At 45.4% G+C, this 26,731-nt stretch overlaps 1 protein-coding gene across 1 annotated transcript; it reads right to left on the bottom strand.

Annotated features, from left to right (window-relative positions):
• Positions 1 to 1,460: 1,460 nt before the first annotated feature.
• ADAMTS4 (ADAM metallopeptidase with thrombospondin type 1 motif 4) lies at positions 1,461 to 18,851 on the bottom strand. The gene is made up of 9 exons (XM_070950290.1): positions 18,256 to 18,851; positions 14,089 to 14,412; positions 13,260 to 13,392; positions 11,731 to 11,898; positions 10,307 to 10,593; positions 9,205 to 9,391; positions 6,972 to 7,147; positions 6,620 to 6,795; positions 1,461 to 4,223 (listed from the first exon to the last, which is right to left on the bottom strand). Exons 1-9 carry the CDS (start codon positions 18,703 to 18,705, stop codon positions 3,809 to 3,811), a joined length of 2,316 nt encoding a protein of 771 aa, XP_070806391.1. The 5' UTR covers positions 18,706 to 18,851; the 3' UTR covers positions 1,461 to 3,808.
• Positions 18,852 to 26,731: the final 7,880 nt, after the last annotated feature.

Genomic DNA, 26,731 nt, shown 5'->3' with positions numbered 1-26,731 from the left:
ACTGGGTCCTCAATTGACCTACCTTAGAAAGGATGGAAGGCTGAGTCAACCTTGAGCCTTGGCGAGATTCGAACCTGCAGTAATTGCAGGCATTTGGTCTTAATAACCAGCTTAATAACAGGGTGCCTTAGACCACTGTACTACCAAGGCTCTTTGGTTTCTCAACACGGCTTTAAGAAGGGCGCACTTCAATCCCCCAGAATTCCCCAGCCAGCCTGCTTTTAAGATGTTTGGACTACAACTCCCAGATTCCTCAGCAAGGCTGCCTTAAGGTATGTGGACTTCAGTTCCCAGAATTCCCCAACCAACTGTCTTTTAAGTTGGGTGGATTTCAACTCCCAGATTGCCCAGCTAGCATGCTTTAAGGTGGGTGGACTACAACTCTCAGATTCCTTAGCAAGGCTGCTTTAAGATGGGTGGACTTCGCCTCCCAGAATTCCCCAGTCAGCCTTCTTTAAGAAGGGTGGGACTCAAGTCCCAGAATTCCCAGTGTGTTAAGGTGTGTGGACTTCAACTTCCAGGATTCCCCAGACAGCCTTTTTTAAGATTAGTGGATTTCAACTCCTGGATTCCCCAGCCAGCATGCTTTAAGGTGGATGGACTACAACTCCCAGATTCCTCAGCAAGACTGCTTTAAGGTATGTGGACTTCAAACCCCAGAGTTCCCCAGTCAGCCTTCTTTAAGATGGGTGGGCCTCAAATCCCAGAATTCCCAGTGTGTTAAGGTGTGTGGACTTCACCTCCCAGGATTCCTCAGCCAACCTGCTTTAAAATGAGTAGACTTCAAATCCCAGAATTCCCAGTGTGTTAAGGTGTATGGACTTCCAGAATTCCTCAGCCAGCTGGCTTTAAGATGGGTGGGCCTCAAATCCCAGAATTCCCAGTGTGTTAAGGTGTGTGGACTTCACCTCCCAGGATTCCTCAGCCAGCCGGCTTTAAGATGAGTAGACTTCAAATCCCAGAATTCCCAGTGTGTTAAGGTGTGTGGACTTCACCTCCCAGGATTCCTCAGCCAGCCGGCTTTAAGATGAGTAGACTTCAAATCCCAGAATTCCCAGTGTGTTAAGGTGTGTGGACTTCACCTCCCAGGATTCCTCAGGCAGCCTGCTTTAAGATGAGTAGACTTCAAATCCCAGAATTCCCAGTGTGTTAAGGTGTGTGGACTTCACCTCCCAGGATTCCCCAGCCAGCCGGCTTTAAGATGAGTAGACTTCAAATCCCAGAATTCCCAGTGTGTTAAGGTGTGTGGACTTCACCTCCCAGGATTCCTCAGGCAGCCTGCTTTAAAATGGGTGAATTTTAAATCCCAGAATTCCCAGTGTGTTAAGGTATATGGACTTCAACTCCCAGAATTCCCTAGCCAGCAGACTGACTTTTCCGCCCCCTGCCCCCTGCCTCAACCTGGGTTTCATCCCCATAAAGAACCATGCAAGAACCAGGAGTGACTTTATAAATAGCCTTAAATAAATAAAACAGCTTTTTTATTGCTTTTCGGAAAACAAACCATTAATAAACCATAATTAATAATATTAACATAATGCTTATTAACCCAACGGATACCCAGGCCCCTGCTTCCTGGCCCCGGGGGACTCGCCTCGGAGTTCAGGAGAGACCTGGACTTCTGCTGTTTGCCCGTTAAATTATAACTTAATTAAATTAACTTCAGTCGGCAATCCCTTTAGCCACAGGAGAAATTGGGGAGGGGGGGTTTGCATTGAAGGAGTTCCCTCTGGTTCTACAGAGGGTTTAAATAGATCCACCCCTCCAGGGGGAAATTTGGGGGAGATTCTCTAGGATGGGGGACCCCCATGAGAAGATCAAGCCAGGCTGAAGAGCGGTTCGCAAAAGAGAAGAACTTGGAAAGGTCTTAGGAGGAGCATAGGAAGAAGTTCAAGCTGATGTTTAGGTAGGACAACCTCCTGGAGAAGGAGGTGAGAAATAGGTAGACAACATAAGGCAGGGTTAGCTGCCAAGGTTGACATGTGGACTTTCACCTCTTCTAATGTGAGCAAAGAAGGACGTTGGCCTGCAAAGCTGATTTCTCCATTCGAGGTCATCTTCTCCAGATGTTCCATTACTTTGCTCCCCCACCCCAATTTGGAGGTCCTTCAAGGGCCCAACCCTTTGGGTCAACGGTGCAAAAAGGATCTCTCGCCGTGGCTTCTGGAGCCATGTTCCTCAACCTTGACCGTCTTGAAAAAAAGGACGGACTTCCAACTCCCCAAAATTTCCCTGGAGGACGTCAACAAGGTAGACCCAGGATGGGGTTTCCGCCAAGCTGATCTCCAGGGTTGACTCCCAAGTCAACCAGGCCCAGCTGGTTATGAGACCCAGAAGAGGACACTTGAGTTGGCCGGGGAATTCTGGAAGGCGAAGTCTTGAAGCGAGATGACTTGAAGTTCAAGGGACCAAGGTTGAGAAACCAGATCTGGAAGCAAGGTAGGGTTGGAAGGACCTTAGCAGCGGAGATTGAAACCCTTGCTCCTCAAAAGGGATGGGATGGGATGAGGTAGGTTGTCCTACCCCAGGTCTGCAATTTCATCTTAAAAAGTTAGATGAAGGTTGGATTTAGACCTTGAAGAGATGGGTTCCCACCAACCAAAGACAGAAGAACATTCTTAGAAGCAGGAGAAGACATTAACCGAGGAGGAAGCTCTCCAAGAATGAGGTAGACACAGTAGATGGACATATCTTTCCTGGCCGTCCCAAGAAACCTGTGGGCATACAATACAGGCAGTCCTCAACTTACGACCATTTGTTTAACGACGGTTCCAAGTCCTAACATCAACTGAAGACGAAGTAACATATAACCAGTCCTCGCGCTTAATGAGGTGCAGCATCCCCATGGCCAAAATTTGGGCTTTTTTGGTAACCGGGATGTATTTTATGACGGTTGTGGCTGTGTGTGTGAGAGACGTGATCGCCATTTTTTGACCCTCCCATGAGCAAAATTCCAGGCGGGAAGCCGGGTTCACTTAACGACCAGATTCACTTAAGAACTGGCAGGGATCAGTTTTAACCGCCGTGGCTGAAAAGACCGTAAAAATCGGATGTAAAATTCGTTGGACATTGCCTAGGCGCGCAGGTGGCACGGTCATAAGTCGAGGACTACCGAGCGAAGGAACTGCGAGGCCGCCTGCTTGAGTCTCAAAAGGGGGCGTGGCCGATCGCCTATCTTCCCCCTTCCCCGACTCCTCTTTGCTTCCCCCAAAAAAGAACACAATAAATAGATGAAATAATAAATATACTACAGGTACGGCCGGACGCGAACCCAAGTCCGGCCGTGGTACATGAGACCACGCTCGGTCTCCGTTTACTTCGGCTTCTCCATATTTCTGTTCCCACCGAGTCCCTTTATTTTCCTTCTTTTAGGTTTTTCCCAAAAGATTTCTCTCGTTCGTCTTTTCCGTCCGTTCTTTCCACGTTCTTCCCCCCGCAAATCTCCCCGGAGAGAATGAATTCAACCTAACAAACCAGTGCTAAATTTAACCCCGCCGTGGCCATTTCTGGCTGCTTCGTTGCCTTTCCTCCCCTCTCCCTGGTCCCAGATCTGGCTCCTGCTTCGCTTAACGTCCAAGCGCATTGTCCGTGGCAAGCCGAGAAACAGAAAAGACCCCTCCCCAATACCAGCCTTTGCCGAACAATTCGAGTCTTTCTGCCCCGGGTCCCTCACAACGGGGGATCCTCTTTGCAAAGACAGGCAAGGGGGGAACCTCTCCCCGGGAGCTCCCGGCCTTCTCCAAAGTGGGGATGGGGGGGGACGGGAAGAGTTTGAGACCCCTGCCCCACATCCTCGTGCCAAGAGGCCCTATTTACGTCCTCGCCGACTCTGTAGCACCTCCAAAATTCGAGCTTTCTGCTTCAGCCACTGGTTCGAGAGGCGTTTCGAAGGCTTGGGGACGAAGAAGGTGTATTTCAGACGAGGGGTCTTCTGATCGGACACCACCAACGCTTGCACGGTGAGCGGCTCTTTCAACGGTCCCGGGCCGGTGATCATCTCCATGGGTTTGGTGGCCCCGGTGTAGCGCAAAGTGACGCCGCCCCGAAGTTGGATGTCCTGTTCGGAGGGGATCAAGACGTAATTGCCGTTCAGGGCGTAGGAGCCGTCCTGCCGGCGGAGGGCCAGGTAGATGCCGTCGCTGGACGTGGCTGAGCTGCTGATCTGACGGATCAGGATGCTGGTGGCTCCGGCAGGGATGGTGACCACGTCGTTGTAGCCGTACCTGCGGGTTGGAGAAATAAGATGTAGGAAGGTGAAAGGCTGAGCTTGAAAGGAATGAGGGATTCAGTAAGATGTCTATTGCTTTATAAGTCGCTCAAGATGGTGGACATACCTATAATATATCCCTTCCTCCTCCTGTTTTCCCCAGAACAACAACCCTGCGGGTTGAGCTGAGGAAGAGGGACTAGAACTCACCCTGTCCTGGTGATCGGCCCAGTTGGCTTTCCTATCTAAGGCGGGACTAGAACTCACAATCTCCTGGTGATTGGTCCTGAGTCACCAAGCTGCCTTTCGTGCCTAAGGTAGGACTAGAACTCACAGTCTCCTAGTGATTGGCCCAAAGTCACCCAATTGGCTTTCTTGCCTAAGGCAGGACTAGAACTCACAGTCTCTTAGTGATTGGCCCAAAGTCACCCAATTGGCTTTCCTGCCTAAGGCAGGACTAGAACTCACAGTCTCCTAGTGATTGGCCCAAAGCCACCCAATTGGCTTTCCTGCCTAAAGGCAGGACTAGAACTCACCAACTCCTGGTGATTGGCCCAAAGTCACCCAGCTGGCTTTAAGATCTAAGGTGGGACTAGAACTCCCGGTCTCCTGGCGATTGTCCCAGTCACCCAGCTGGCTTTCATTCCAAAGGCGGGACTAGAACTCCCAGTCTCCTGGTGATTGCTCCAAACTCACCCAGCCAGCTTTCCTACCTGAGGCAGAACTAGAACTCCCCGTCTCCTGGTTTCTTAAGCCAACATTTTCACCCTGCCATTAAACTGGCCTCCCTGGCTCCAAACTAAATTCAGCGAGACGCGGCGGTGCAGAAATTTGAAATAAATCGATAAATAAAAGCATCGACTTTCCCCTTTTCGTCTGTTTATTTTTGCCATATTTATATAGCCCACCCCAATCGTATCATACGGGTATCACCGTATGATCACCGGGTATCATAGAGCTGACAATAATTATAACGTCGAAATCGGGTTGAAAAAAAAGAGCCGACATTTAACGTTTTAGCTCTCTTTCGAACGCCATGCCTTCCTCTCAAATCTCAAGTGGGACCATCCAGCCCTTCAAGAGCCTTGGTAGTACAGTGGTCTAAGGCACCCTGTTATTAAGCTGGTTATTAAGACCAGCTGCCTGCAATTACTGCAGGGTTCGAATCTCGCCAAGGCTCAAGGTTGACTCAGCCTTCCATCCTTTCTAAGGTAGGTAAAATGAGGACCCGGATTGTGGGGGCAATAAACTGACTTTATATAAATATACAAAAGGATGAAGGCTATTGCTTAGCACATTGTAAGCCCTTCCTGAGTCTCCGGAGAAGGGCGGCATATAAATCAATTTAAAAAAAAAAAAAAAAATGTGCCCAGATATCCCGGTGTCACGAACCCCCGAAGCAAGTTAATAATCCTACAAGCTCCTTGTACACGTGGCATCGAGTTTTATAAAAATAAGAAATATACAGAAGGAGTGGTTAGCTTGGCAGCCGGGCAGGCGAGCTCGCTGGACCAAAAAAACCCGCGTAGGATATAGGAGAAGGTGACTCATAATTTACAATTTGTAAGAGATTTTTTTTTGGGGGGGGGGGGCGGGGCGGTGGGAAACCAAAGAGAAAAGAGGCTTTGAAATCACAGGGGATCCAAACATATTACATCTGGAAAAGCCAGATGTTTCAGCATGGGTTCGCTTGGGCAAACCTTCCAACCGTTCGCTTTGAAACTTGATTAATCCTCCCGGGGAAGCACGCTAGGATGAATAGCTTGGATCATAAAGAGTGGGAAAGATAGACTCGATTTGGATTTGAGAGGCTGACACAAAGAGGAGGGGGTCAGTTCAGGGGTGAAATTCAGCAGGTTCTGGCAAACCGGTAGCGGAAATTTTGAGTATTCGGAGAATCGGTAGCGGAAATTTTGAGTAGTTCGGAGAACTGGCAAATACCACCTCTGGCTGGCCCCAGAGTGGGATGGGAATGGAAGGAAGGAAGGAAGGAAGGAAGGAAGGAAGGAAGGAAGGAAGGAAGGAAGGAAGGAAAAAAACAGAGTAACACGGTTGGAAGGGACTTTAGAGGTCCTCTATTCCAACCCCCTGCTCAAGCAGGAAACCTTATCATTTCAGACAAATGGCTATTCAATCTCTTATTGAAAACCTCCAGTGATGGGGAAGGAAGGGAGGGAGGGAGGAAGTAGAGGGAGGGGGGAAGGAAAGGAAGGAAGGAAGGAAGGAAGGAAGGAAGGAAGGAAGGAAGGAAGGAAGGAAGGAAATAGAATGCCAGAGTTAGAAGGGAATTTAGAAGTCTTCTAGTCCAACTCCCTGCTCAAGCAGGAAACCCTACACTATTTCACACCAAGGGTTCTCCAATCCCTTTTTTAAAACCATATTTTCAACATCTTAAGCCCGAAGGCCACTTACTGAGGCTTGGTGAAAGAACGATAGACTTTGGTGCATCGCGAGTTGTCTCCGCCGCACACCATGCATTTGTCAAACTTCTTTTTGGACCCGATGATGCGGTCACAGCCGGCGTGGACACAGCGTCCCTGGACACAGACTGAGGTAGAGTCCGGCGAGCAGGGCGTCCCATCAGCCACCTGAAATGAAGGAGCAATCCCAATTTAGACCCGTTCCCTCGATCTGCGGCGTATCCAGATGATGGCGGCCACCGGATGAGAAATTGGCGACCACCAGAGCACATCTGAGGGAAGATATCCCCAAACGCTCGTTTACGGTAAAGACCGAAGTCCTGGTTTCCTGGCATAAAACTTACCCTTGGCTCCAGCACGTAATAGTAACCCAAGGCATGGGATTGGCAAGTCAGCTTGCATTGATCACGCTTGGCCACGCCGCTGTAACGTGGCACCCAGTCCATGGGCGATGGATAATCTTTGAACATGTCCGTTCGGTGGTTGTACACGGCACACTGTTGCTCACGGAAAGTCAGAGCTGGAGAAATATAAAAAAAATCCCATCCTTGAATCAATTTTGGGAAGGAAAAAACAAAAGTTCCCCCGTCGTACGCCGAGGACTACCATTCTTGCCGTCATAAGTCGAGGACTTTACTGGTGGTCCTCGACCTACAACCTCCATTGAGCCCAAACTTTCTGTGGCTTAAACGAGACAGTTATTAAAAGAGAATTTTGGCTCCGTTTTCACCATCTTCCTTGCCACAATTGTTAAGGGAACTCCACCGCCATTGTGGAGTTAACGATGTGGTTGTTAAGCGAATCTGACTTTGACCGTCAGAAGATCATGTGACCCCGGGAGACTGCAACCGTCGTAAATATGAGTCAGTTGCCAAGCGTCTGAATTTTGACCACGCCACCACGAGGATTCTGGACGGTCATAAGTGTGAAAAGCGGTCGTAAATCCCTCTTTTCTGTGCCATTATAACTTCGGTCACTAAACAAACCGTCATAATTTGAGGACTACCTGTGTTTTATCTTAGATCTCTTCCCCTCCAGATTCTAGAATACTAACCACTGTAGAATACAAATCTATTATTTTCAGTCTAGCGAGCCAAGCGTGTTTCGTTCTGGAATCTCGCTCTGAAATTCCTCCCGGTAAACATCTGTTGCCAGAGCATAGTTTGGCTCCGGTCTGGCATTCATGGCTGGTCATAAATCAGAAAAACGGGACCCTCCCTTCCGCTGACCCTTTGTGCTTCGAAATTGTTTTCCCTGGCTCGCATCCTCTCATTGTTCACATTTTTTTTGAACGAGACGCTGTTGGGCCCATTATAAAAAATATGTAGATAGATAAAGAGATAGAGATAGAGATAGATAGATAGAGAGAGAGAGAGAGAGAGAGAGAGAGAGAGAGATAGGATAGACAGAGCGGGTTAATAGATTATATATATATATATATATATATATATATATATATATATATATATATATATCTTTTTTTTTTTCTTTTTTCATAGGCTTTTATGTGCATATTCTTTCTAGCCAGGTTTTACCTATGTAAACTTAGTTGTTCTTCAGCCCTAGGTTCTGTGAAATCTCATTCACAAGTTCTTGGGCCCTTTTTCTGCTGCCAAACTGCAACTCCCAGGAAGCAACACAGAGTTGCAGTTTGGCAGCAGAAAAAGGGCCCAAGAACTTGTGAATGAGATTTCACAGAACCTAGGGCTGAAGAACAACTAAGTTTACATAGGTAAAACCTGGCTAGAAAGAATATGCATATATATATATATATATATATATATATATATATATATATATATATATATATATATAGAGAGAGAGAGAGAGAGAGAGAGAGAGAGAGAGAGAGAGAGAGAGAGAGAGTTAATAGATATATAGAGATAGATAGATTATAGATATATAGATAGATATAGATATAGATTATATATATAATCTAAATAGCTTGAAATAGATCTATACTAGTCTCCCTTTATTTCTTTATCAGGGAAATATAAATTTTATATATATATATATATATTTATATTTATATAGAAATATATAATTATATATATATATATAATATATATATAAAGAGAGAGGATAGATGATAGATAGATGATAGATAGATAGGATAGAGAGAGGGTGTTTATATATAGAGAGAGAGAGAAAGAGAGAGAGGATAGATAGGTAGATAGATAGATGATAGATAGATAGGATAGAGAGAGGGTGTTAATACATATAGAGAGAGAAAGAGAGAGGATAGATGATAGATAGGATAGAGAGAGGGTGTTAATATATATATATAGAGAGAAAGAGGATAGATAAATAGATAGATAGGATAGAGAGAGGGTGTTAATATATATATATATATAGAGAGAGAGGATAGATGATAGATAGATAGATAGATAGATAGATAGATAGATAGATAGATAGATAGATAGATAGGAAGGATAGAGAGATATATAATAGATATAGAAATAGACAGATGATATAGATAGATCTAGAGATAGATATATAGAGATAGAGATAGAGATAGAGATAGATAGATATAGATAAGATAGATATAGATATATAGAAATATATCTCTGAGCTTACCGTTTCCATCTGGGCACTCTTGTACGTTGCAAGAACGGAATTGAGTCCGCTTCCCCTCGCAGTACTTGCCGCCGTTTCGGGGAACCGGTTTGTTGCATTCGCGGGTCGAGTACTGAACCCCACCGCCACAACTGCGGGAACAGTCGCCCCATGGCCCCCAGGGGCCCCAACCTCCGTTTGTGGGAATCTGCAAGGATTACAAGGGATCGAGTGAAGAGGACGGCGCAAAATGTAGAAGAAGAAAAAAAACCCAAAATCTCAGATCCTGCGTTCTAAATCATAATCACAGAGAGGAGGTACAGGTTGAATAGAATATAGAGGATAGGAATAGAATAGAATGGAATGGAATAGAATAGAATAGAATAGAATAGAATAGAATAGAATAGAATAGAATAGAATAGAATAGAATAGAATAGAATAGAATAGAATTTCTATTCAATAGAATAGAATAAGGATAGGATAGGATAGGATAGGATAGGATAGAATAGAATAGAATAGAATAGAATAGAATAGAGAAGTAGATAATAAAATACAAAACAGAATAGAATAGAATAGAGAAGTAGATAAGAATAGAAAATAGAATAGAATAGAACAGAAAATAGAATAGAATAGAATAGAATAGTAAATGTAGATAGAATAGAATAGAATAGAATTTCTATTCTATTGAATAGAATAGAATAAGGATAGAATAGAATAGAATAGAGAAGTAGACAAAGTAGATAATAGAATAGAATAAGAATAGAATAGAATAAGAATAGGATAGGATAGAATAGAGAAATAGATAATAAAATACAAAACAATAGAATAGAATAGAGAAGTAGATAAGAGTAGAAAATAGAATAGACTAGAACAGAAGAATAGAATAGAATAGAATAGAATAGAATAGAATAGAATAGAATAGAATAGAATAGAATAGAATAGAATAGAATAGAATAGAATAGAATAGAGAATAAAATTTGAGTAGAGTAAAACAGAACAGAACAGAATAGAAAATAGAAAATAATACCGGATAAAATGGAATGCAATATTTTATTTGGCCAAACAACCGGTCGTAACTCGCGGACTACCTGTACGGTTTTCGATCTTATGTGATCGAACTTACATTGTAGGCCTTCAGCTGCGTGTGGCTGATGCATTCACCGCTCATGCAGCTCTTCCCTTCCCCGCAGGGCGTCCCGTCGGCCCAGGGGAAATATTTGGTCTGGCACATGAACTGTCCGTTGATCTGGCCGGTGCACCAGAGGGAGGAGCAGGGCGGGTGCATGTTGGGGCAGTGGCGGGATTCGGTGCCAAAGCTCAGCTGGCATTGCTGGTCCACGTTGTAATTGTTGCCGGGGAAGACGGCGGGCAGTTTCAGGGGTTCGTGGGGCTTGTCTAAGAGGCAGGACCCTGGACGGAGAGGAAGAAAAAAAATAAAATTTTTAGAGGTTGGCTTATCAAAAATTCAATTTTTCAAACTTTTCTTTTCTCTGGCGTGAATTATTTAGACATACAGCTAGTTCTCGACTTGGAACCATTCGTTGAGCCACCGAAGTCACAACAGCACTGGGAAACAAGTTACTTATGACCGTTTTTCACACTTACGACCGTTGTAGCATTCCCCAAGGTCACATTATCAAAATTCAAACGCTGGGCATCCAACTCATATTTATGATGGCCACAGTGTCCTGGAGTTGAGGGATCCCCTTTTGCGACCTTCTGGGTGACTTATGACCATTTTTTCATATGTGCGATTCAGTTTTATGACGGTCACAATGTCCCGGGGTCACGTGGGTGGTATTCGCTTACCTTCGCTACCGGTTTGCAAATGTGAGAGCATGCATGCACAGAGCGGCCAAAATGGGATGTGATTACATCAAAGCGGGTGGGCGGAGCCTCCCGCAGCAGCCGCTACCAGTTCGTGCGAACCGGGTAGAACCAGCTGAATACCACCACTGGTGATCCCCTTTTGTGACCTTCGGAGGAGCAAAGTCAATAGGGTAGCTGTTGTTCATTTAACGACCGTGTGACTGATTTAACCACTGCGGCGATTTCCTTAACGAACGTGGCAAGAAAAAGTCGTAAAGCATGACAGAACTCCCTTAAAAAAATTCTCGCCGAGCAACATAAATTCCGGGCTCTGTTGCGGTCGTAAGTTGAGGAATACCTGTATTTTATTTTATTTTTTACAAAAATCTACCCTGTTTCCCCGAAAATAAGACATCCCCTGATAATAAGCCCAATCGGGCTTTTGAGCACATGTGCTCAAATAAGCCTCCCGCCGAAAATAAGCCCTCCCCGAAAATATTTAAACGAAGAGCTGGAAATCAGGTAAGACGGTAAGAGGAGCCCCATCTTGCTCCATGTGCCCCAAAATAATAAAACCTCCCCAAAAATAAGTCCTAGCGCTTATTTCGGGGTTCAAAAAAATATAAGTCAGAGTCTTATTTTCGGGGAAACACGGTCCTATAAAGGAAGAGGCGGGTTAAGGAGAATCGTGGGCCAAGAATGAACGCGATATGGACAAGAAGAGAGACCGAATCCTACCATGGCCATTGTCCAAGAAATCGGTAATGAAACGGCTGCTACACGGGGACCACATCTCGTCGGGATTGACCGGAGACATGACGGAGGCCATCATGTGGCGGCTATTGCTGTGACGGTTCAATTCCTTGCAGTGCTTGTCGTCGTCGTGCAACATATTGAAGACGTGACCTGCGGGTCGAGAAGGATTATTTTAATTTTGCTTCATCCAGATCTCCCCTCCTGAGGCAACCAGGGCGATATTCCCTTAGTTTACGTTCGTTCACTAACAGGAGGCTTTCTGCCCTTCAACTCAAGTTTCTAGTCCCTCTCGCGGCCTTTCGAAAGGGGTTGACAAAGATTACATTCAAATAAACCCGGGAACCAAAGTATAATTGTAAATATATTGGACACACAATAGACCAAGTTTTGCTGAGCAGAAACAAGAATGTGGAAATATTTGAATTATTATCCATGTGTTGATATTAGCAGATTTGCTCTCTCTCTTTCTCTCTCTCTCTCTCTGTCCCTCCGTTCCTCCCTTCTCCTTCTCCTTCTCCTTCTCTCTCCTTCTCCTTCTCTTTCTCCTTATCATTCTTTTTCTCTCTTTCTCCTCTTTTTCTCTTTCTCATTGTTTCTCTCTCTTTCTCTCCTCCTTTTCCTTCTCCTCTCTCTCTCTTCCTCCTCTTCCTCTCTCTATCGCTCTCTCCCTTCTCTTTCTCTCTCTCCCCCCTCTCTCTGTCCCTCTCTCCCTCCCTCCCTCCGTGCCTCCCTTCTCCTTCTCCTCCTTTTCCTTCTCTCTCTTTCTTCTTCTCTCTCTCCTCCTTTTTCTCTCTCTTTTTCTCTTTCTCTCCTTTTCCTTCTCTCTCCCTCCTCTTCCTCTCTCTATCGCTCTCTCCCTTCTCTTTCTCTCCCATTCTCCTTCTCCCTCTCTCTCTTCCTTCTCGTCCTCTCTCTATCACTCTCTTTCTCTCTCTCTCTCTTTCTCTCTCTCTTTTTCCTTCTCTTTTCCTCTTTCTCTCTCTCCTCCTAGTCTCCTTTTTCATCTTCCCCTTCCTCTTTTTCATTCTCCTCTTCCTCCCTCAGCAAAACAAATTGATCTTGGTTTTTTCCACCCAGCTTTAACAACATTGAGAGAACCTCAGCCTGGTAAGGACAGTAAAACCGATGCTATCGCTCTCATCTAAAGCTGTGGCATTTTCCCTGACAATAAATCTCGTTGACGTTTGTCAGAATAACAAGAGTCCGAAGGGACCTTGGAGGTCATCTAGTCCGTGCTCCCCCCCCCCCACTCAAGCAGGAGACCCTACACCATTCTGAACAAATGACTGCCCAATTTTCCTCTTCAAATGGGGAGCACACCCACAACTTCTGGAGGCAAGGAGTTCCACTGGTTAATTATTCTCACTGTCAGGAAATTTCTCCTTAATTCTAGGTCGTCTGATTTATTTCAAGCTGGAGAACTGTCCAATAAAACCCAGTTTGATTTGACCGGAGTTAAACTGCTTAGTTTATTCAGATTAGGGGTATCTTCTCGATTTGATCCCACTTACCCAATTCATGGGCCGCAGTGAAGGCCGATTGGAGCCCATCATCCTCGACTATGGAACAACTGCGGGTTGGATCACAGACAGTGCCCACATCTGCCATGCCTAGAGTACCACAGCTGGAGCGTCCGCAGAGATCCTGCCAAAAAAAGAGAGAAACGTGCATTGTGAATTATTGTTTTCCCCTCGCTTCAATCACGAGGCTTAAAGTTCCTAACATTTGTGCCATCGGATACTTGAAGATGGGTGGTGGGCTTCAAAACTTGGACTCCCAGAATCCCCCAGCCAGCCTGCCTTAAGATGGGTGGACTTCAATTCCCAGAATCCCCCAGAAAAATGCTTTAAGGTGAGTGAACTTCAACTCCCAGAATCCCCCAGAAAAATGCTTTAAGGTGAGTGGACTTCAACTCCCAGAATTCCCCAGAGGCATGCTGGGAGTGGAAGTCCACCTATCTGAAAAATCCCCAAGGTGGAGAAACACCATTCTAGAAGGAACTTCAGGTAGCTTTTGTTCCAATTTCCTTCTAGGAAATCAATCTTTTGCGCCTCTCCATTTTGTGAAGGTGCACGCGAGATGCTCTTAAAGACCCCCCACACACATCAGGTTGCCACTGGCCCTCAAAAGACTCAGGTCTCTTTTATCCAAATCCGATGCCTGCGAGATGGGAAAGGTGCAGTGGTGGTAGTCAGCCGGTTCTATCCGGTTCGGGCGAATCCCACCTACCCGGACGTCATCACATCCCGTTTCTGATGCTCTGTGCATGCACGCGCTCACATTTGCGAACCGGTAGCGAAGGTAAGTAAATACCACCCCTGGACAGGTGTATCTTCTCACCTGTCTGGTGAAGAGGATGGCCGTGTCGAAATGCTCGGGGTCTTTGTCGCTGGCTTTGTTCAGCCCTTTCTGCCAGGCGCAAAAGTTGCGGAGGGTCTCGGCCGCGTTCGAGGTGACCCTCAGCCCGTCCTTGGCTTCTCCGATCACTACCAGCCTGGTCACCACCAAATTGACGGGGTTCTGGACGCTCGGATGGCGGAAGAACTTGGCGGCGGCCGCCATGATGGTGAGCAAGTACGGCTTGAGTCCTGCGCCGTGAAAGCGCATCATTTCTTCGTCGGCCACGACCAGGGTTTCCACGTAGCGTGGGATGGAAGCAAAGCGCTGCGGGGAGAAAGGGAGGCACACAAGGTTGAGTATAGGCAGTCTGGCCTAGTGGTTAAGGATTAAGGTTAGGCTAGAAATCAGGAGACGGTGAGTTCTAGTTCTGTCTTAGCCACGAAAGCTAGATTTGGGTCGATCGCCAGGAGGCTGTGAGTTCTAGCTCTGCCTTAGCCACAAAAGCCAGCGGGTTGACTTTGAGCCAAGCATCAGGAGACGGTGAGTTCTAGTTTTGCCTTAGGCATGAAAGCCAGCCTGTAACTTTGGACCAATCCCTAGGAGACAGTGAGTTCTAGTTTTGCCTTAGCCACAAAAGACAGCCGGGTGACTTTCGACCAATCACCAGGTGACTGGGAATTCTAGTTCTGCTTTAGCAACAAAAGCCAGGGAGGCGACTTTGGCCCAATCACCAGGAGACTGGGAATTCTAGTTCTGCTTTAACAACAAAAGCCAGGGAGGCGACTTTGGCCCAATCACCAGGAGACTGGGACTTCTAGTTCTGCTCTAACAACAAAAGCCAGGGAGGCGACTTTGGCCCAATCACCAGGAGACTGGGAATTCTAGTTCTGCCTTAGCCACTACAGCCACTGAGGTGACTTTCAGCCAATCCCTCTTTCTCTCATCCCAGCCCGCCTCGCAAGGTTGTTGCCATGGGGAATATGGGAGGAAGAAGGTGTATTGGACATGGATTTTTTTTTTAAAAAAATTATTAGTTCCTGGGAAAGACCAGAGGAAGGAAAAAAAGGAAGGCAGGGAAGACACCAACTTGTGGCATCGCTTCTTAAAGGAAGTCTTAACTCCCAGAATTCCCCAGCCAGCATGCTTTAAAAGATGGAGGGACTTCCAAGTCCCAGATTTCTGGCTGGGGAATTCTGGGAGGAGGAAGAGGAGAAGAAGTAGTCAGAAGAGCACCGTGGGGTCCTTGGTGCCCTCTGTGCGCGATTGTTTTCCTGCAGACGTCTTATTACCCAACTAGGTAACATCATCAGTGCTTGAAGGAAGGAGATTTTTTAAAAAAAAAAAAGTATTCAGGCCTTTTTCAAGAAGAGGGACATTTTTGGGAGACGACGGGGCCGGTTTCAAACCCACAAGCCAACTCAATTTGCCTCCCAGCAGCCCAAGCGATCTCCTGTGGAAGCTTTTCTCCGGGCTCCCCGAACATCCATCCGTCCGTCTAGCCGTGCGAGAGTTAAACTCTCTTCCGTCGCTTTCCAGGCAGCCAAATTTGGCTGCTTTTGCTACCACTCTCCCCCGCCCCCTCCCGGTCTGGCACAAAGCCCCCCAAAAAATCCTTCAAACTTTGGTACAGAAGGAGAACAGGCACGGGAGATGCTCCGGTGTGGGGCTGAGAGCCCCAGAGCATCGTGAACCCCTGGCCACAGCTGCATTTCCACATACTTTATGTGGAATGCCCCCCCCACCAATTCCTGGGCTACCAATCCACCAAAACAGCCCCAAAACTCAGAGTGCCCCCCCTCTCCCCAAGATTTTGACCCCCAAACTCTTTCCTTCCAACCCCCCACCCTCCAAGCATCCCTTAAGGTTGCATTTACACCCCAAATTTCCACGCTGGACTAAACCCAGGAGGGGGAAAAAAAACCCCAGATGTTTCAAACCAGTCGTTTGTCGTGAAAAACCTAATTCCACCCCCTTTTTTTCTCTCTCTCTCTCTTCCCCCACACACCCTCCAGTTGTCTCTGGCTCATTTCGGAGGAAATTCCTGCCTCGCGGGGGGAAAAAAAAGAAAAGAAAAAAAATCTGCTTTAACAGCTGGGCGTAGCTGGGGCCAGGCAGAACTCGGGGCGACATTCACACAACTGTTAAAACCAGAGGCAGTTGTTCCTTCATCCAAGGCAAATCTGAGGTGGGTTGTTTTTTTTTTTTTCTCGACAAGCTCCAGAGACAGGTACAGCTGCGTTTCCCTGTCCAACACTGTTGGGGTATTGGGGGGTTCAGAGGGAGAATAACCGAACCCCCCCCGAAAAATGGAGCGAAAGCTTACAGCAAGTGGGGTTCAGGCTGTGGGGCTAGAGGGGATCGTGGGTGGGTTAGACGGTTGGGGGTCTCTCACGCCGCCTGGAAAACATTTCTCCGGCTTTGTATATCTTAATTTTAATTTTATTTTTTTGTAATTTGCATCAGTGGGTTTGTTTAACCGAGTGCCTTCACTACGATTTTTGTAAACAATTCGAGGAGGTGAACGTAGCTGATCCTCCTCTCGTTTTCCCCGGCAACTGTAACGACACCCCTGTGAGGTGGGTTGGGCTGAGAGGGAGGGAGGGAGGGACTGGGTCAAAGCTGGGTGGCTTTCGTGACGATTGCAGGACTAGAACTCACCGTCTCCTAGTGATTGGCCCAGAGTCACCCAACCGACTTTCGTGCCTAAGGCGGGACTAGAACTCACCGTCCCCTGGTGATTGGCCCAAAGTCACCCAACCGACTTTCGTGCCTAAGGCGGGACTAGAACTCACCGTCCCCTGGTGATTGGCCCAAAGTCACCCAACCGACTTTCGTGCCTAAGGCGGGACTAGAACTCACTGTCCCCTGGTGATTGGCCCAAAGTCACCCAACCGACTTTCGTGCCTAAGGCGGGACTAGAACTCACCGTCCCCTGGTGATTGGCCCAAAGTCACCCAATCATCTTTCCTGCTTAAAGCAGAACTAGAACTCACTGTCTCCTGGTGATTATCCCAGAGACACCCAGCTGGCTTTCATATCTAAGGCGGAACTAGAACTCACCGTCCCCTGGTGATTGGCCCAAAGTCACCCAACCGACTTTCGTGCCTAAGGCGGGACTAGAACTCACCGTCCCCTGGTGATTGGCCCAAAGTCACCCAATCATCTTTCCTGCTTAAAGCAGAACTAGAACTCACTGTCTCCTGGTGATTATCCCAGAGACACCCAGCTGGCTTTCATATCTAAGGCAGGACTAGAATTCACTGTCTCCTGCTTTACAACCAGGCACCTGAACCCTTCGATCAAACTCTTTTATATTAATAATTACCATAATAAATCAGAGGACCCCGTTTTCGGCTTTAGATGTCCACCTTGCTAGTAAACCCAGTTCAAGTCATCCGTGACTGCAAATCGTGGTTTGGGGGTGCCCTCATCTGATCTGTCGCACCTCTGTTCTGGAAACTCAAGTCAATGTTGAGAACTAGACTTCTCTCTTTGCTGCTTTCCAGAAATGAGAACTTTTGCTGTCTGTCTTTACTGGGGTGTCTGAGTCTGGTGGTTTTCTCGCAGACATCTCGTGACCCAACTAGGTAACGTTATCAGTGCCAACCCTCTTCTCTCAATGTTAACTAGTTGGGTGAGGAGAAGTTAGCGTCAGACTTCCTTTCCGACATATTGCGGTTTAGTCCTTGTTAACTCTGGCTATCGTAAGTTTTTATCTCCTACTTAGACCATAATTGACAGCCTTCTGGGGCAGGACCCTTGCTCCTGCTGGATCTGAGGGATAATCTTGGCACCAGATATGGGCCACCAGGTCTGAAAAGGATCCTGGTGCTCTGTTGAAGGAACACACGGTAAATTGGGTCCGTGGGATGGAGGAGACACCAAGAAACCTTTTGCTCCCCAAATGTGGGACTCTAGACCAGAGAAAGCTGTCTAAGAATGAATGTTCTCTCAGAAGATCCAACTGAGATCCCAACCCACCTGAGAAAACTCTCTAAGAATAAATGTTCCCTCAGAAGATCCAACCGAGATCCCAACCCACCTGAGAAAACTCTCTAAAAATGAATGTTCCCTCAGAAATTCCAACCAAGACCCCAACCCACCTGAGAAACCTTAAGCATCCTCACCAACCACCCCTTCATGAAGCTGGTGGACTTATCAACCTACCTTGGTTCTCCTGGGAGATGCGCCCATCTTCTCCCACAGCTTTCCTTCCTCGCTGGGCGCGCCTTCCGGCGCCTGCGCGCCGACCCCACACATTGGCCCATCCCCTTTGTCCGACATCTTCTTCCTCACCACGTGGGCCTCGGTTCCTCCTGCTTGGTTCGGGGTTCCCCCTCTCAGAGGCTGGATGTGATATTCGGTGCCCCGATATTGCAGCACCCCAATCAAAGAGGTCCCGTCGAAGTTGATTGCCACGATCGATTCCGGATCCGAATTGATTGTCCCGGTGAAGTAGTTGCCCCGTTCAGTTAGAGTGTCCACCACCGGCTTCAATCTGCCCAAATATTGGACGGTCAAGTCCTTTGAAAAAAAGCTAGGGTCTTTCTCTAAATTGAGGATCAGTTCTTCTCCAAACATCTGGAGTCGAAATGACAGATGTCGGTCCGAATCCATGTTGTAATCGAGGGAATTTTCATTCTCAAGCGTGCCGGATGGGTCTTCACCTCCCAAAACCGACGTGGCATTCAATTTTTCAGGATAAATTATTTCTTCATCGTATCTGCTTGAAGGACCCCTTTGGGTTGCTGAGCAAACCAGGTTAAAACAGACGATGATCAACAGAAGAAACATGGATACTTTTTTGAGGGGGACAGTCAATTTAAGAAGAAAAGGAGGGGTAACCCCCAAAATTTCTCTCCCTTATCGGAGAAAACCAGGGATAATTTTTTTAAAAAAAAATCCCCTACACCCAGCAGCCAAAAAGGCAACCGATCATGTAAAGTTTCCCCAGGGACAAATATCAAATAAAAACGAACAAGGACGCTGAATTCCTCCTTCTCTTTTTGCTGGTTGCAACTCTGAAGTTGATAAAAACTTAACCAAGTGGGAGAGGGGGAAAAAAAGATTCAGATCAAATGAAAAGGGATTCCGCTTTTCTTTCCTTTTTCTTTTTAAGTCGCCGAGAGAAATAATCGGGAAAAAAAAGGGGGGGCTTTGACAGATATTCTATTTCTCCTTTTATTTTTCCTGAAGCTGCCAAAGCTTTTCCTCCCTTCCTTGCAGCTGACTTGAGTTTTCTGCGGGATGCAAACTTAAGTTTAACTCGCCCGGCTGCTTCTGTTTCTTCCTTCCAGAAAGAAAGCACCAGGAAAATATATATATATATATATTTTCACCCCTGGCTTTTCTTCTCTTTTGAAACAAAGAGGGTAGAATAAAAGAATCGGTTAGGAAAAAAAAGAACAGAAAAAAGGAATAAACTCGATCCCAGTTAGTTAGTTTTCTCTTCTGTTGTAATCCTTTCTGAGTTTAAGATGTGTGGATGTATGCATGCCCATATATATATATACACGTCTGTGTGTATATATTGAATTACCCTGCAATTAACTCCACCTCCTCTGTCTTTCCATTGGCTTAGTCGAAACAAAAAAAAAAGGATGATACCCAAACACGTAATGCTATGAATAATAAGAGATGAAAGAGGGATTTCCCCCCCTTTTAAAACTTTCTTCCTCTTTTTTTTTTTAATTTAAAACAAAATCAAAGATGCTCTTGAGCAATAATCTCTGCGGGATTATTTAAGGATGGGGGATTGCAGATGAGTTGGCAGAATTGTGACACATTGTAAATGGGGATTTTCCTTTTTTTTTAAAAAATTTTATATATATATATATATATATATATATATATATATATATATATATATATATATATATTCCAGCTGGACAGATGCTGATCTCCTGTTTCTGTTTCTTTCTTTCTCTCTTTTTATCATTATTATTATTATTATTATTATTATTATTATTATTATTATTATTATTGGTTCAATTTATATGCCGCCCTTCTCCGGAGACTCAGGGCGGCTTATAATGCATTAAGCAATAGCCTTCATACTTTTGTATATACCTGCTTAGTAGGGCTTTCGCCCCCCCCAAGTGGTGTTCTTTTTTATACAAAGTCAGTTTATTGCCCCCACAATCCGGGTCCTCATTTTACCTACCTCGAAAGGATAGAAGGCTGAGTCAACCTTGAGCCTGGTGAGATTCAAACTTGCAGTAATTGCAGGCAGCTGGTGCTACTTAACAGCACTTTAGTCTGCTGCACCACCAAGGCTCTTAATATAATATAAAGTTTTCTTTTCCGACAAACATTTCATCATTCATTAAACAGAGTGTCGTCTGAGTACAGGGTTTTTTTTTTGTGTCAATTATAGCTTCCCCACCATATTCATTACGTATATCTATTCTTATTTTAATACCAATGCTTAATACTTAACGTATCTATTATTGTGACATTTCTCTTCTTAATTTATTGAACTTTATATAATACGTTGCTTTCGTATTTATTCTCTAACCATTGATAAAATAAACCCCACATATTATAGCAATCGGATTCTTCCTTTCCTTTCACTGCAAGTGTTAATCTATTCATTTCTGAACATTCTAATATTTTCTTAATCGCCATTTTCGTCTGATCTTCCGTTTCTTAAGGGCGAGAAATCTTGGAATTGGCTGGAGTCAGCTTCCCTGCCTCCGTCCATCGACGTTTTTTTCAGCGTTCTTTCTTTTTCAAAAGTAAAGCAATCTTGTGGATCTGCCCCGGTGGAAGATGCAAAACTCCCACCTTTTTTTAAGTTGCTAGTCCACAAGAGTTCGCCTAGAAAAGCTTTCGCATCATTTTTTTTTTAGATCTTTTCTCCTTGGTTGGTTGTAAGGCAGATGTTGGCCATCACGACCACTTTCTGAGGTGTGGTCTCAGGGTTTCTCTTCCTAGGAGAAAGTTCTCTCCTTTAGTTAGACTCCTTTGATTTTTCAGCGGGAACCACTGGGGGCCATTTTGGGGTGTCCATATGCTTTCGGTGGGGGTGGGGATTGGGGCCCCCTCATTCTCCTTTTCCCAATACCCCCTTTTCTCTCCTACAACAAAGAGAAGTGAGCTCGCAGACCCCAAAACACGTAAAAACACTTGGAATCAAGACATCCCTCTTGGAGATACAACCGTCATTGCAAAAGAAGGAGAACATCTAGTCCTAGACATTCCCATCGCTTGGATTTTCATCGATTAATTCCTGTAATTTTTCCTGCCTAGGGAACATTTGTGTTTTCCAGGATTTATTTATTTTTTTTTCCCAGGGCTGGGCTTTCGTGGCTCTGGGTGACGTGGCCTCTGGGTGACGTAGGGATTGACGTGCCTTATGGAACATCAGCTCATCATTGGGGGGTTCTGAGACCCATCTGGTCAGATGGTGTCCATGGGAGGGCTCACGCGTCTCTCCATTCGACAGCTCTTTCCTACCTTCCCCAGAAACTGGGATGGGTCTGCTGGGAACAGCGTGTCCCATTTTCTCACAATCCCCCCCGGGCTCTCCCCAGTAAACTGGGATGGAGGCCAAGCCAACTCCGACCCCTGGACGGAGGAGGAGGAGAAGCAGGCTGAGCTCCAGGGAAAAGTCTGTCTCGAGCGATGGCAGCTGTCTTTCTTTTTTTCTTTCTTTCTTTCTTTCTTTCTTTCTCTTTCTTTCTTTCTTTCTTTCTTTCTTTCTGTCTTTCTTTCTTTCTTTCTTTTTCTTTCTTTCTTTCTTTCTTTCTTTTTCTTTCTTTCTTTCTGTCTTTCTGTCTTTTCTCTCTCTTTGTTCCTTCCTTCCTTCCTTTTTCTTTTTTGCTCTTTCTTTTCCTCTCTGTTCTTTCTTTCTCTCTCTTTTTCTCTCTCTTCCTTTATTTTTTGTACTTTCTATCTTTCTCTCTCGCACTCTTTCCCTTCCTTCCTTCCTCTCTTTCTTTCTTTCTTCCATTCTCTCTCTCTCTGTTCCTTCCTTCCTTTTTCTCTTTTTTGCTCTCTTACTGTTTTTTCCTCTCTTTGTTCTTTCTGTCTCTCTCTTCTTTCTCTCTCTTTTTCTCTCTCTTCCTTTATTTTTTGTACTTTCTATCTTTCTCTCTTGCACTCTTTCCCTTTCTTCCTTCCTTCTTCTCTTTCCTTCTTTCTTCCATTCTCTCTCTCTGTTTCTTCCTTCCTTCCTTTTTCTCTTTTTTGCTCTCTTACTTTTTCTTTGTTCTTTCTCTTTCTCTCTCTCTTCTCTCTCTCTTTTTCTCTCTCTTTCTCTATTTTTTGTACTTTCTATCTTTCTCTCTTGCTTTCACTTCCTTCCTTCCTTCTTTTCTCTTTCTTCTCTCCTTTCTTCCTCTTACCCCTCTTCCTCCTTCACCTTCCCCCTTCTCCTTCTCCTTCTTCCTCTACCTCCTCCTCCTCCACCTCTACCCCTCCCTCCCTCCCTTTTTTTCATTTTCTCTTCTCTCTCCTCCCCTTCCCTTTCCTCTTCTTTCCTACATACGTTTCCTTTCGATCTTTCTGCTACCTATATATCTTATCTTCCCAGCAAAATTCATCATCCTTATAATCACATGATCAAAATTCATGATTTTGGCAACCGGTCTATATTGGCAATTCGGTCCTCCCCGGGTCATGTGATCTCCATTCACGACCTTCCCCCCGGCGTACAACGAGCAAAGACAACGGAGGAAGCCGGATTCGTTTCACGACCCCGCGATTCACTTAACAGCCGCAGCAATCGACTTAACAACCGTGACCCAAAAAAGTTGCAAAATTGGGTGCCACTCACTTAACAACCTCCCCCAAAAATTCTGATTCCCACCCTATTGTGGTCACATGTCGAGGACTACCTGTAACGGGGGAAGGGAGAGCGATGGGCAAATAGAAGAGATCCACTTTTGGACAGTGGATCCTTTCCAAACCACGTAGATTCCAGCCCCACCAAACAGCTGAAACAGCAGCCCAGCATTCACGAGACTCTTATTTGTTGCCGTGAGGTTGAGCTGCTATTTCAGCAATGAGTCACATAAATCTTCTCTCAACAATTGTCTACAAAGTTCTCATCACAATAGATCGTTGCGGTTCTTGCTCCTTCTTTGCCTGGCTTTTGTGTCTTTCTCATTGTCCTCCGCTGACCCCTGACTCACTCCCCCTTTTTCCGCTCCAGCTCGGGTTCCAACTAGACTCACGGTGTTGAGAGGGTCTTCCGAGGTTCTTCGAGAACATTACTAGGGGTTGGGTGACCTCTGGCCTTTTGTGTACCCCTCTGAGCAGCCCCTGTTAGAAGCCTCAGAGGTTACAAAAATCTCGTCAAGGATCTTTATATGTTTCTCATCAATGTCCAGTACTGTAGTCTCGTCTTCTTGGCCCATTTTCTCCTTCTTCTGATCCTCTTTGTCCTCGTTCTTCTTCAGCTCCATCCCCATCTCCTCCTTCACCTTTTCTTCTTCCTCCTCCTCCATGTTCATTTTTCTCCTTCTCCTCCACCCTCTCCATCTTCACCTTCACTTTCTCTTCTTCCCCTCTTCCTCATCTCCATTTTTTTTATCTTCTCTCCTCCTGCATCATTATCTTCTCCTTTTCCTCCTTCTCTTTCTCCTTCTTCTTCTTTTCCATCTTGTCCTTCTCCATGTTCTCCTTGTCCATGTTCTCCTACTACTACTACTTTTTCCCTCTTGTCCTTCTCCATCTTCTCCTCCATGTTCTTCTCCTCCTCCTCCTCCTTCTTTTCCATCTTGTCCTTCTCCATCTTGTCCTTCATGTTCTCCTTCTCCTCCTTCTCCTCCATGTTCTCCTCCCGCTTCCTCTTCTCCCCCATGTTCGTCTCCACCTTCTCTTTCTCCTTCCTTCTCCTCCTTCTCCTCCATCTCCTCCTCCCTCTCCATCTTTTCCTCTATGTTCTTCTACACCTTCTCTTTCTCCTTCCTTCTCCATCTTCTCCATGCTCTCCTCCTTCCTTCTCCATCTTCTCTTCCTCTCCATCTCCATTTTCTCCTCCACATTCTCCTTCTCCTTCCTTCTCCATCTTCTCTTTCTCTCCATCTCCATCTTCTCCTCCTCCTTCTCCTTCCTTCTCAATCTTCTCCTCCATGCTCTCCTTCTCCTTCCTTCTCAATCTTCTCCTCCATGCTCTCCTTCTCCTTCCTTCTCCATCTTCTCTTCCTCTCCATTTTCTCCTCCACATTCTCCTTCTCCTTCCTTCTCCATCTTCTCTTCCTCTCCATCTCCATCTTCTCCTCCATCTTCTCCTCCTCCTTCTCCTTCCTTCTCCATCTTCTCTTCCGCTCCATCTCCATCTCCTCCTCCATCTTCTCCTTCACCTCCTCCTCCTCCTCCCTCTTCTCTGCTACTTCATTTCTCGTCCCCTCCTGATCTTTCAACCTCCTGGCTAATTGTTTCTGAAGTATTTCCTTTGGCTCCTCTTTGTGCCACCCACCACATCTGCTCTCCCGGTCCAGAGGTCCTCCTCTTTACCCACCTACCCCACTTCCCCCCCCCTCCACTTTTTAAAAAATTTATTTCTTGCTCAGCTGGGACCTACAGGAACGAAGAGAGAGAGAGAGAGGGATCTCGTTGCAATCTGGATCTCGAAGCAAACTCTCTCCCGGTGGGAGGGAAACGGGAATACGCTTTGGCTCACCGGCTGCCAATCTCATTACCCCAAACTTTTCTCTCTCTTTTTTTTTTTTTTGCCCAATTCTTCTTTCTTGGAAATTTGTAGCCTTCCTGCTTCTCCTTTTTTTTTCTTTCCAGTTGAATTATATCCATTTTATTTTATTTTATTTGCATCAGGCAAATCGATACCGCGGATTTACGAATAGCCTGTTTTTCACCCTTTTCCCCTTCCAAATCCAACTTTCCCCCCTCTTTTCATATAAAAGTCCTCTCAAGCCGAGGCAGAGGCTGAGACAAGGAAGGTGGCTGAGTGGCGTAGCTAATGCCTCCTACTAAGGCAGCATTTAACATCCAGCTGCCTGCCATTACTGCGAGTTCAATTCTCACCAGGCTCAAGGTTGACTCAGCCTTCCATCCTTTCTAAGGTGGGTAAATTGAGGACCCAGTTTTTTTGGGGGCAATAAGCTGACTTTGTATAAATATACAAAAGTATGAAGGCTATTGCTTAATGCATTGTAAGCCGCCCTGAGTCTCCGGAGAAGGGCGGCATATAAATCAAATTAAAAAAAAAAAAAAAGGTGGATCTGACATTTTTAATAACTCTGCAGATATGCAGAAGCGAATCGGGATATTTTAAGGGGCTGCCAATATCTAAGGGGGCTTTTCACAACCTATTTTCCAAAGCACTAGGGGTGACCTGAGAGCAGTCTTCCAATATTTGAGAGGCTGCCCCAAAGAAGAGGGAGTCCACCTATTCTCCAAAGCGTCAGAAGGCAGGACGAGAAGCAACGGATGGAAAATGATCAAGGAGGAAAGCAACCTAGGAGAGATGAATAGAATAGAATAGAATAGAATAGAATAGAATAGAATAGAATAGAATAGAATAGAATAGAATAGAATAGAATAGAATAGAATAGAATAATAGAAAATAGAGTAGAATAGAATAGAATAGAATAGAATAGAATAGAATAGAATAGAATAGAATAGAATAGAATAGAATAGAATAATAGAAAATAGAGTGGAATAGAATAGAATAGAATAGAATAGAATAATAGAAAATGAATAGAATAGAATAGAATAGAATAGAATAGAATAGAATAATAGAAAATAGAGTGGAATAGAATAGAATAGAATAGAATAGAATAATAGAAAATGAATAGAATAGAATAGAATAGAATAGAATAGAATAATAGAATAGAATAGAATAGAATAGAATAGAATAGAATAGAATAATAGAAAATAGAGTGGAGTAGAATAGAATAGAATAGAATAGAATAGAATAGAATAGAATAGAATAGAATAGAATAGAATAGAGTTGGAAGGGACCTTGGAGGTCTTCTAGTCCAACCCCCTGCTTAGGCAGGAAACCCTACACCACTTCAGACAAGTGGTTATCCAGCATCTTCTTAGAAATTTCCAGTGTTGGAGCATTCACAACTTCTGGAGGCAGGCAGTTCCACTGGTTAATTGTTCTAACTGTCAGGAAATTCCTCCTTAGTTCTAAGGTTGCTTCTCTCCTTGATGAGTTTCCACCCATTGCTTCTTGTCCTGCCCTCAGGGGCTTTGGAGAATAGTTTGCCTGTTAACTAACAGATTAACAGAGTTGGAAGGGAGCTTGGAGGTCATCTAGTCTAACCCCCCCCCCCCCGCCCAAGCAGGAGACCCTACCCCATTTCTGACAGATGGCAGTCCAGTCTCTTCTTGAAAGCTTCCGGGGATGAAGCTCCCACAACTTCCGAAGGCAACTTCCGTTCCATGGGCTGATTGTTCTCACTGTCAGAAAATTCCTCCTTTTTTCTAGGTTGAATTTCTCTCCTTGTTCAGTTTCCATCCATGATTCCTTGTCTGGCCTTCAAAGGTGCTTTGGAAAATAGCTTGACCCCCTTCCTCCTCTCTGGGGCAGCCCCTCAAATACTGGAAGATGCTCTCCTGTCTCCCCTGGTCCTTCTCTTCACTGGACAAGCCATGTCTTCTGTCCATCCATGGTTCACTCAGATTTCTTTCTTCTTTCTTTCCTTCCGTCCCTCCCTTCTACCTT

The sequence above is a fragment of the Pituophis catenifer genome, unplaced genomic scaffold (genome assembly GCF_029215685.1).
Source record: "Pituophis catenifer annectens isolate HBS135680 unplaced genomic scaffold, rPitCat1.0.hap2 SCAF_10, whole genome shotgun sequence".
NCBI classification, from domain to species: domain Eukaryota; kingdom Metazoa; phylum Chordata; class Lepidosauria; order Squamata; family Colubridae; genus Pituophis; species Pituophis catenifer.
This window is presented reverse-complemented; position numbering and strand designations above follow the sequence as displayed.